The sequence below is a fragment of the Heloderma suspectum genome, chromosome 5, assembly GCF_057233095.1.
Source record: "Heloderma suspectum isolate Gila_16-S chromosome 5, 16-S_ref, whole genome shotgun sequence".
Taxonomy (NCBI): Eukaryota; Metazoa; Chordata; class Lepidosauria; order Squamata; family Helodermatidae; genus Heloderma; species Heloderma suspectum.
The window spans coordinates 10,098,728-10,110,784 of record NC_139462.1 but is presented as its reverse complement, the minus strand read 5'-3'; the positions used below and the strand labels follow the sequence as shown (position 1 = coordinate 10,110,784).

The following is a 12,057-nucleotide window of genomic DNA, read 5'->3' as shown; positions in this document are numbered from 1 at the left end:
CTCCTGCATGGCAATTTAAAATCTACAGAGAAGGCCTTCTCAGCACTTTCTGTGTTTCCAGACATGTCTTCTAAACAGGGTTGCAGCCCTTAGCGCACAATCCTATACATGTCTAGATAGAAAAAAAAGTCCTACAATTCCCAGTACTCCCCAGCCAGCCATGTGTAGGATTGTGCCCTTAAGAAAGCAATACCTGTGGGCAGCAGAAGGGTCTAGACTGGGTCTAAGGGCAATTGTGCCCATAAGAAAGATTGGGTCTAGATTGGGTCTAGGGGTCTAGATTGGGTCTAAGGGTCTAGATTGGGTCTAAGGGTCTAAGGGCAATTGTGCCCTTAAGAAAGCAATACCTGTGGCCAGCAGAAGGATCTAGAGAACAGGGTTGGGCAACTTGTGCCCTCCAGATGTTTTGGCCTACAATTTCCATCAGACCTAGCCAGCATAGCTAACAGTGAGACATGCTGGGCATTGTAGGTGGAAAAATCTGGAGGGCTTCAAGTGGCCCACCCCTGGTTAGATGATCTGATTAACCCCTTTTTCATTGGGCAACACATTTTTTAAAAAATGGTAATTATTGGAGGTTTGCATTGGATTTGAACGAATCCAGAACCAAAGTGGGCTGCTTCGGAGAGATTTAGGAGATGTCCAAGGTGACGTGGGCTCCCTCCGAATTGCTCCAAAGCAAATCTGGGTTCCCCCAAAGCTTCCTGAGCAATCTGCAGGCAAAAGGAGACACAGTCTGTGTGGCTGAAAAAAACCAACGTTTCTTCTCAAGCTTTCCATATAAGGAAAATGCCAGGGTTCAGAGGGTGGGGGAGGAGGAGTCGGGGAGTGTAGTTTTGTGACTGACAGGTGTAGTTTCTACTCAGAGGGAATGGTTTTAGTGGGGCTCTCCAATCACATAAACTTGGTTCTACTCTTTCTGTGCACTTTGCTAGTTCTCTGTTTCTGAATTGCAGCATTTAAAGATTTGGAAGTTTTTGATTTTGCATTTCTTATTCTTACCAGCACCTGTTCATTCCTTATTCCAACCAATGCTTTCCTAAAATCCTTTCTTTTCTAATCCATTCCTGTCCTTATCCTTTCCTAAAACCCAATTCTTAGTACATCTGATTTATTCTTGCTATTGTTTGCTTGAAGCTGCCTTGATGGTTAGTTGTTGTTGGTTATATAGGCAGCGTCTTTACCTTCATCCCCTATCCCCCTGCCTGCCAAATTTTGGCCCTCGTCAATATAGATTTGATTTTGATTTAAGTCCAGTGTTCTGTGTTTCAGTCTGTGAGTATCTCTAGTCTCTGACTACTATAATACTTTACTTTCTGTTTGACTCGGTGTTCTTTGTGCTGTGTGACATATATACAGACATATATACAACTGAGAGATCGTGTGCATGTGCTGTATATAGTGTGCACATGCATTTTATGATTAACATGCATTTATAAAATGTAACACACTATTAGCTGGTTCAGCAGCAGGGTTCAGGGGGGGGATCACATGGTGCCTATGGGGGTGTTGAGGCAGAAGATGGCAAAGTGACCAGCAATGACCAGCTGAGTTCTCCCCTCTCCCCAGCTGCCACACAAACTGAAATGCATCATCTTCACTGCTGCAGGCAGAAGCAATGGAGGTTTATTTGTTATTTAGAAAAGGCAGAGGAACTAGAGACCAAATTGCCAATATCCGCTGGATAATGGAGAAAGCCAGGGAGTTTCAGAAAAACATCTATTTCTGTTTTATTGACTATTCTAAAGCCTTTGACTGTGTGGATCATAACAACTTGTGGCAAGTTCTTGGTGGTATGGGGATACCAAGTCATCTTGTCTGCCTCCTGAGGAATCTGTATAACAACCAAGTAGCAACGGTAAGAACAGACCACGGAACAACGGAGTGGTTTAAGATTGGGAAAGGAGTACGGCAGGGTTGTATACTATCACCCTACCTATTCAACCTGTATGCAGAACACATCATGCGATGTGCTGGGCTTGATGAAGCCAAGGCTGGCGTTAAAATCGCTGGAAGAAACATTAACAATCTCAGATATGCAGATGATACCACTTTGATGGCTGAAAGCGAGGAGGAGCTGAGGAACCTCATGACGAAGGTGAAAGAAGAAAGTGCAAAAGCTGGGTTGCAGTTAAACCTCAAAAAAACCAAGATTATGGCAACCAGCTTGATTGATAACTGGCAAAGAGAGGGAGAAAACGTGGAGGCAGTGACAGACTTTGTCTTTCTAGGTGCAAAGATTACTGCAGCTGACTGCAGCCAGGAAATCAGAAGACGGTTACTTCTTGGGAGGAGACCAATGACAAATCTTGATAAAATAGTGAAGAGCAGAGACATCACACTGACAACAAAGGTCCGCATAGTGAAAGCAATGATATTCCCCATAGTAACCTATGGCTGCGAGAGCTGGACCATAAGGAAAGCTGAGCGAAGGAAAATAGATGCTTTTGAACTGTGGTGCTAGAGGAAAATTCTGAGTGCCTTGGACTGCAAGAAGATCAAACCAGTCCGTCCTCCAGGAAATCAAGCCAGACTGCTCACTTGAGGGAATGATATTAAAGGCAAAACTGAAGTCCTTTGGCCACATAATGAGAAGACAGGATACCCTGGAGAAGATGCTGATGCTAGGGAAAGTGGAAGGCAAAAGGAAGAGGGGCCGACCAAGGGCAAGATGGATGGATGATATTCTGGAGGTGACGGACTCGACCTTAGGGGAGCTGGGGGTGGCGACAGTCGACAGGAAGCTCTGGCGCGGGCTGGTCCATGAAGTCATGAAGAGTCGGAAGCAACTGACCGAATAAACAACAACAAATTATCTATCTATCTATCTATCTATCTATCTATCCATCTATCTATCCATCTATCTATCTATTTTTAGTATTTCTTTTCCTGAAGAATGGCAGAAAATTCAAGGTCTGTGTCATTTTCTGTTGCTGGGACTCTTTATAGTGCTGCGTGTGAGAGAGAGGTGGGGGGAGAGAAAGAGAGAGGGGGAGAGAAAGAGAGAGATGACTCCCTCAGTCTAGATCTGGGACCTATCAAACAGCAGAGCTTTCAAAAAATCAACTATTTATAATCATTTTAATTCAACTTATAACAAACAATTAATCTTAGAACTCAGTACTGTTGTTCTCCATCTGGGATTCCATCATCTGCTCTGGGACAGATCCTGGAACACCACAGCCAAAACCACAGGTACCAGCCCAGGACGTGGAGTGAATTCAGAACCGCAGAGAGAAGCCCTGCAACTAAAGTACTAACGTGTGCATTTTTAGATTGCTGACTTTTATCTTATATACTACTTTGGCTTTATTCTGTTTTAAAAGTATGGTGTTATATTAACATTTTACTATGTTATGGTATTTTATGATTCTAAGCTTTGTGTTGTAAACAGCCCAGAGAGCGTCGGCTAATGGGTGGTATAGAACTGTAATGAATGAATGAAGAATATGTTCCCTCAGCACTGGCTTAGAGCAACCAACAGAGTTTATAGCAGGAATGGGCAACTTCGGGAATTTCGGCGGCCATTTTTCCTGCCCGGAACACGCACACAGGGCTCCTTCACACGGAGCTTTTATCCTGCTATTGAGATTGCTCACTCACGGAGGTTTGTGGGTCCTTTAGATGACGCTGTGAACCTCCAGGGCACATCCAGAGCTATTTCCTCATTATTTCGTCTCAAATAGCTCCGGAACTAATGAACTATCTTTTAAACTCGGAATGTTACATGATTAAAACAGCCACTAGATGGTGCAGTTTCACTGAGTTCTATGGAACCTTGAAAATTAAAAGCTTCCCCTCTCAGCAATGGGGTTGCTGTCTGGGAGCCTGCTGTAAATGAGGAAAGGCTCCAGAATGGGAGGACTGCGGCAGGGGGGTTTCTTTACTGCAAAGGCAACCGCAGCCTTGTGAGTGCTGAAAAATAAAAAATGAAAATGGTATCCATAGTGGCCACAGAGTGCCTAGAGGGTCAGAATTAGCTTGCAAATGAGCTAATTTTGACCCATTTTGTGCTCCGTAGCTACTACAAATGCATTTTTTCAGTTGTTTTTTTAACTGAATTCAGGGGGCAGTGCAGGTTACATGGTTTTATAGGCAAGCCGGGTGGGAGAGCCCTTCTGGGAGCTCCACCCTGTCAAGTGCTGCTTCTGATTTTCTTAAAGGGCCAGTGTCCTTTCCTTCAGCCTCTGGCTTCTTCTGGGTAGTGATGGCCGGGGGAGTGAGGAGCTGGTTAAGGAATGCACCCAGGGTCTTCCTGCTCACTGGAGGAGTCTGAGGTTCACTCTTCGGAGTCAGATGACAGTGTCCACAGGGGAACAAGAAGACAGGGTGCAGGACCCAAGGTGAAAGTCCCCAACTTGTGAAGGTCTGGGAACTGGTTCTGACTCCTCCTTGGAGTCGCAGTCACTAGAAACGTCGGTCTTGGAGGGCTCCCAGGCCATGACAAATATAAACATTATTATACATATGCTAAGCATCTCTCACAATATACTGAGCAGCAATTCATCCACCAGTTTAGGTCCCTTGAATGCCTACCACAATTATGTTCTGACATGTAACAAGCACACCAACCAGCAGGCATGTTCATGTCAGACCAAAATGCTTCCTTATTTTATTCCATGTGAACTGTCAGTTCCAGTAGACTTCAAACTGAAGTTCCAAAATTCTTATTATATTTATCCTTCCCTCCCTCCCTCCCTCCCTTCCTTCCTTCCTTCCTTCCTTCATGAAAGCTTATGAGATGTTTAAGCTTAGTCATATTATAAGAGGTATTCCAAGACTTTTGAACTATTCTACCAAATGACAGCCTCCAACATTCTTTGCTTTTACTGGCACTCAGTCCTTGCTGTTCTTATTAAATTACTAACAATCCCTTGATGTTCTTTCCCTACCAGCTCCTCTGCATATGCCAAAACGAGTTTTACTGGAGACAGAGGTGACAGATAAGAGGATCTATTCTCAGTGCATAGTGGGGAGGCATGCAGATAGTGAAAGCCAGCGGACTTCTTTAGTTCTGCATGGAACTATTCTGGCTTGCAGTAACTGCATGCTCACCCAATACATCAAGAGTTAGTAAATACCCACAAGGAGAGGGGAATATGAATAGAAACATGGCAGCTGGGTGGGTGGTTTTCCCAGGCCCGCATTTGGCCGTGACCATTCATTTTCAAGGAGAATGAGCAGTCAGTCTGTGCCCCTTTCCTTAGCATGAGAGGTGTTGTTTGTCAGGCATGCAAAAAGGTTTGAGATGAAGTTGGGGATTGGTGGAGATGGCAATTCTTGGCTCACCAACTTGGGTGGCAGCAGTGGTCTTCTCCAATGCAGCTCCTTAAGGGAAGGGACCTTGGGAGAAGCTCTTGCCGAGGGATGGGTGAGAATTTTGTTTTAGTTCGTTTTTAATAGGAATTTACCCAAATCTGCAAATTTCTCCATATTCAGGACAGAAAGATCTTGAGATTTAAGACATCCAAACATGTGGAGGGGGGACTGAAATGAATAGATCTTTCCATCCAGGCACAGGGCTTTGAGTGGTTTGCTCTTAAACGTCTGGCTTTGAACCCCTGCGCATTGAGCCACATCAGTGCTTAATTAGGGTTGTTACTTCTTTTTCCTGACAGGCTCCTCATTGTGAAAAGCTTCATAGCAGGCAAGTACAACATGGTCCTCTCCATGCTGGGAACAGCTAGGGACGGTGCGGGCGTCCGGCTGGGGTTCGAAGCCCTGCGAGAAATCATCAGCTCGGCCCTCCAGACACCAGTCCGCAGGCCCCAGCGCTTGCCTGACTCACTCAGCGAGCCACCGTAGCAGGGACAAGAGGGGCAGAAGGAAGGTCCTCTCATCTCTTTCTCCCCCCTGCCCCCACAGCTACAGCAGCGGCAGTGGCAGGGACAGGTCAGTCATTTTACATAAGTGTAACAGACATTCATAAAATAACCAGCCTGTCCCCGTTGCCGCCACTGCAGAGGGACGAGAGAGACAGAAGGGAGCTCCTCATCTCTTCCTCCCCGCCCCCCGCTAAGCTAAAACAGGAGTGGCAGGGACAGGCCATTCATTTTGCGTAAGTCTCTTACGCTTACATAAAACTACCAGCCTGCCTCCCCCCCCCCCACTGCTGTTGTGGGGCTCTTCCAGACTGCTTGCCAAGCCCTCCAGGGCTCACGCAGGCCAGCTCGTGGGGGCAGGTGGCAGCGGCAACTCATTGAGCACCCCCACGAGCCAGGCGCAAGTCCATCCATCCCTAGGAACAGCTGCACCAATTGAATTTGTCTGGGGCAGATGGGTGAGAATTTTGTTTCAGTCCATTTTTGATAAGAATTTAGCAAAATTCACAAAGTTCATATTCAGGATGGAAAGACCTTGAGATTAAAAGAAATTGCATGTGGGAGAAACAAAAACTGAGAGATTCATTCTTCCCTATAATCTCACCCAAATGAAAGGGTGATGCAGGGCACAATCCTATGCATGTTTTAGACAGGAGAGAGTCCTACAACTCCCAGCATGCCCCAACCAGCCATCCTGGCTGGGGCATGCTGGGAGCTGTAGGATTTATTTTCTGCCTAAATATGCATAGGATCGGGCCCTTAATTTATTAAGCCCCCTGCCTCTCTTCCAGATGGTAGATCTCCTTCCAACCTGGCCCAGGAGGAGGAAGAGGCAGACAGAGATGTGTAGGAACTGGAACCGTCTTCTAAAAGTTTGTCTGCAGCTCCCCTGCGCTGTGTTTCATTGCCTACGATTGCTTAGTTTGGAAGCCTTCTACGGAGGGGCCACCTCAGACCATGAAACAGCAGCCAGCTGGAGAACTCAGAGCTCACGAACAGACATGATCATGCCACTCTTGCAGGAGAAAGGGTGTTATTGCTGTCCAGGTTAACTGTGTTTGACATGCAGCTAGGAATCACAGAACGAAAGAGACAGAGGTGATGGAAAGGCGGCCTGGAATAACCCAGCAAGGTGGGATCCTTCGTATGTCATCACTCTGTCAGATCAGGCCATGCAATAAGAAAAACAGAAACACACCTCATTCGACATCAGCCAAAGTCCCAACCCGCCACCTAGGAAATTTGAATTTCAGAAGCGGAACAGAGCCGAATGTTGAAAAGGAAGTAAAATAAGCAAATATGCAAGCTGTGCTGTGCTGCTTGTCATTTATTGGTTCTGAAATGCATTTCGTTGCTCCACATTCCCTCACCTACCAATGGGAGGGGAGGGGAAATGCAGAACAAGACCTTCCTGGGTGTGGTGCCTACTCCAGGGAACTCTCCCCCCACCCACCCACCCACCACCAAGACATGCGTCTGACATCCTCACTGTATTCCTCTCACTGACCAGTAAAAACATTTCATGGGGCATTCTAGAAAGATGCTCTTCTTTGACTGTTTCTAAAGGGCCCATTGCAGTATTAGCGGTGGTCTGTTTGCTGCTGCTGCTTCTTTCATTTGTTGCGCTGCTTTCTAATTGAATTTTTTAATTTTTTTTACAGCTTTCCTGCTCGTCCTCTTGGGCATTTCACATAGGAAGGTGACTAATATGTTTCCTAATTGCCAGTGTCTCACACAGCTCTCCTGTGCTACTGATGCATGCATCTGATCTCACACAGGGAAGGGTGAATGTGTGCTTGTTGCGTACACTCATAGCTTGCAGGATGAGTTGAACAGTGAGAGGGAGCCCTCTTTTTGCACCCCTCACCGTCCTTATGTTATTTTTGTGTGTCACTATAGGGGTGATTTTTCATCATTCCCTTTCCAGAACTCCCTCTTCCCCCAGCCACATTTTCAGCCCTGGCAGTCTCTGCCAAACTATTACACGGACCAAAGCAAAGGCCGCAGATGAGAGATGGACAGTCCTGGCAATGTCAGTCTTGTCAAGATGCTCCGTTTATTTAGGTTTAGCTCATTCTGTCCCGTTTCCACACAAGCTTAAAAAAAAAAAATAGCCGAGTGGAAATGCACATGCATTTTTCGTTGTGGAGTCATTAATGCACAATTTTTTCTGTGTGCATCTTTAAACGTACACATTTTTTGACACACTGACTAAAGTGTATTTCTGCTAGGGATGTCTGTCACTGGGAAATCTGGCCCTCTTTTGAGCTGTCGGATTTCCACAATGCCCCAACTCAGCTTGCATTTGGAAATCCAGGAACGGGGGCCGGGGGGGTATTTGCGTAAATAGACATTTGCACAAATTGCAGGTGCAATTTGGGCAAATGTCTATTTATGCATTTTTTAAAAAAGACGGAAAATCTGCCAGCTGGCCCGACTCGCTGTGGGCCAAGCTGGGCCAGCTGGCAGAAGTCAGACCAGAGTCCGGGGGGCAGGGGCTGAGCTGACGGAAGCTCGTCAAGGTCCTCCCCACAACCAGATTCCTCCGACATCCCTAATTTGTGCACATTTTAGAAATGTACTCATTTTTCTTTCTGCATTCTTTTCTGCATTTTTCAATGCACACTTTTGAAAAATGCAGAAAGAAACACACATACATTTGTAAACACATTCTTGTTGTTTTTATATTGTACAACACATTGCAAACTCAGAAATGTGCAGGTTTCCAACTGCATATTACGTTCAGGTGTGGGAGAGGTGAATTGGGTCGATCCATTATAATAATTTAAAAAAACTCAACAGAGCCAATTTCTCACACATCTCTACCTCAGATGTCAAGTGCTGGTGGTGGCTGCAGCCCACACTTGGTCATTCCTGAGCCCCCCACCATTTCTGTCCTCATGGCCCCATGCCCCAGCAACGGTGAGTTTGGCAGAAACTTGCTCACTGCTGACTTCTCCCAAATTTAGCCAAATAGATTTAGCGGGGAGGGGGGCAGGGAACAAAAGCTAAAGTAAGCCGAATCCCACACACACACATTAATTCAAGCACTGAATATTTATTCATTTATTTCTATACTGCCCAATAGCTGAAGCTCTCTGGACATCTCACAACAATTCAAGCCATAAAATACAGTATAAGATACATGATCAACATCTAAAGTATAAAACTACAGTATAAAATGAAGTTAAAACTGGGATAAAAACTAGCAGCAATGTAGAGATTTAGAATAAACAGATTTAAAACAACAGAGCTAAAAGACTAAAGTTAGGGCTGTGCAGGGACCCCCTAATCCACCTCGGAGGCCATTTTGGGGCTTCTGAGGAGAGCCCACTTTGGGCTACTTGGGGGGGGTGACACACTTTGGCTTCTGGAGCCAAAGTGGGATTTGGATGGCCGAATCCCACTTCAGGGGCCCCATCACCCCCACCACGCAAGCCCCCAGCTACTTATATGGGCCATCAGGATGCGCTGGCAGCTATCTTCCTGTTCCAGGGAGTCATCACTGCCGGTGCCATCTCTGTTGCCACCAGCTCCTGTGCCCTCAGGACACACGCCAGAAGCCCTCTTCCTCTTCCAGGCAGTCACCATTGTTATAGCAAGCATGGTGTAGTGGTGAGAGTGTTGGACTGGGAGTCAGGAGATCTGGGTTCTAGTCCCCACTTGACCATGGAAGCTCACGGGGTGACTTTGGGCCAGTCACAGACTCTCAGCCCAACGTACCTCACAGGGTTGTTGTTGTGAGGTTAAAATAGAGGAGGGGGAGAATTATGTATACCACCTTGGGTTCCTTAAGGAGGAAAAAAGGTGGGATATAAATGTAATAAATAAATAAATAAATAAAATGTCAACTCCCTGTATTTCTGGAAATAGATCCTGTGCAAATGGATACGATACCAGATTTAAAACAGAAACTGAAAAGCTAACATGGATGGAACTGGCCTGAAGGTAAACCAAGCACTGCAGAACTGGAAACCAGACTGCCCTTCTCAGCCAGGCATCTAGCTGTGGTGATACCTGGTGGAGAGATCTAGAGGGGGGAATGGCAGACCATGAAGAGGGCCCCCTGTAGCCCCCCCAAACAGTAGCTTGGGGGTCCATCCCAAAATGTAGGGGGTTTGCCCCCCTGGACCACCTGCAGCTTAAGCACCGGGGTGGACCAACCTGGTGAAATGAGTTCACAACATGAGCCAACCTGTCACTCCATGTGAAACTGGGGTTCTTTTTCTGCCCTGGTGGGTGAGAGGCGATAGCCAGAGGTAACACCAGGCTATCCATAGCTGCAATATATTAGAAAGATTTATTTAAATCACAGCATCTCGTAAGTATGAGATGAAGGCACAATGCACAGGGAATCAGAGGACAATAAATGCATTTCAGAGGAAGTATAATGCAACGATTAAACCAGGGGTGAGCAACTGGTGGCCTGCAGGCCACATGAAAAAACCCTGGCCCCCACAGCTCCCCAATGGACCCCAAAATAGAAACAGTGTAAAAAATGGGACTCCATAGCAGCTACAGAGTGCTAGAATGGACAATTTAGCTTGTTTCCATTTTAGCAGTCCAGGGCTGCGGTGGAGTACTAAAATAGACAAATGTGGGTAGCAAACAAGCCGGATGTGTTCATTTTAGGGCTACTGAACGATATTTAAAAAATAACAAATTAAAAAATCCCCTCCTAGTGCAGCCGGGGGGGGGGGGGGGCTTCTCAGGGTGAAAATGGCCTCCAGACCTCCCATAGTTGCCCATCCTTGGATAAGTTGGATTAAATGAAAAGTGCAAGTGGAGAAACTTGATTACAGCATAGGATGAAGTGGCTCTTACGTAGAAGAGCAAAATTAACTAGTTAGCCCTCTATAAACTCCTGTATCAGCCCTTCAGATTTCACCAGCCCCTGGAGTTAAAGCTTACTACATTCCCAGCTATACAGCCGTTTGGCCTAAAGACTGAGAAAGGAAGACTTTTGGCTGATATAGCTATTTAGCCCAGGCAGAGGATACTGGCTCATGTAGTCTTAGATGGAAGTCCCAGAGTCCAAATTGTAGGATTCAGTAGAATCCAAACAGAAAATGAATCCACATAACAATTGAAGAAAATGTTAAAAAATAAAATAGTGAAGTGTGAGCCTCACCAGGAAAGAAAATAAAAGGAGAGGGATTGTTTTTAAGGGAGAAAGGAAAGGATTCCTAGGAAATCTAGCTGTCCGCAAGACAAAGAGCTGGCTCTGCGTAAACATCACCAGGAACCGTTCCGATAAGGGAGGAGTAAAATCTCCCCAAAGAAGTCACAAAGATTAATCAGAGCTGTGCAAAGAGTATCTCGAAAACTCAGAACTGACTGATCCAATCCATTGTAAAATGATTCTAAGCAAAAATAATTAGCTCTAAAAGCAAAGTTCCCTTCTCTCTGTGTTCCAGAGAAGAGAGATAAGCTTTAGCATGCACAAGGCATTGGGGGGGGGGGACCTTTTATGTGAAAGAGGGACAGCTAAAGTTGGAGTCCAGTGAAGAAGAACTGAAGCTTCTCTCTGTTCCCCAATACCCCCAAACCTCTTCCTACTTTCTAATTGGTTCGTTCTCTTATACCTCTTCCCTCAAAACTAAAAATTCAGCTCTGTATTGGCAGATGGCAGGTGATGGGAGAAGGTTCATTACACCACTTTTTCTTTACTACCCAGAAACAGCTTTCCTTTTGCCTTACGGCAACTGCTGTGATGCTAGGATCTCATCAGGGTATATTCTGGGCCAAAAGTAGTATCCAGCTTTGTACCTCCTCCATGCTGCTCCATTGTCTCATACCTTGGCCAAGGCCTGATCATCACAGCAACCATTTATCTGTCTTTCCCCTCATTTCAGAATCCAGAAGTCCAGGCCAAGACAAAACCTCTGCCCTGCCTTCCAACAGGAAACAGACAGTCATACTGTTTATAAGCCAAGGCAAAGAGATCTTCCATTCCATTCAATTCCATTGTTCTGTAAGCCTATCCGCCATTAGGGATGCTTGAGAAATTTGTTTCAGCTTGTTAATGCCAGAAGTTACCCAGCTTACACCTCCCAGAACCAAATGCAGACCCAAATGCAATCTGTGGTCAAGGTCTGTACATTTCTGAGCTTGCAATGCGATTTGCGGAACAAAACAAAATGCGTTCAAAATATGCAGACATTTGAAAAATGTGCACAAACTCGCTTTGACCAATGGGCAAAAAATTCAAAATGCACACCGTTGATGTTCACAT

The 12,057-nt window shown here is 45.7% G+C and overlaps 1 protein-coding gene across 1 annotated transcript in view; it reads right to left on the bottom strand.

Annotated features, from left to right (window-relative positions):
• The window catches only part of LOC146343588 (uncharacterized), a 47,983-nt gene extending 38,570 nt beyond the window's left edge, over positions 1 to 9,413 (bottom strand). The window contains exon 1 of the mRNA XM_084859746.1: positions 9,272 to 9,413. Coding sequence (XP_084715872.1) covers positions 9,272 to 9,413 — 142 coding nt within the window. The remainder of the gene's footprint in view (positions 1 to 9,271) is intronic.
• Positions 9,414 to 12,057: the final 2,644 nt, after the last annotated feature.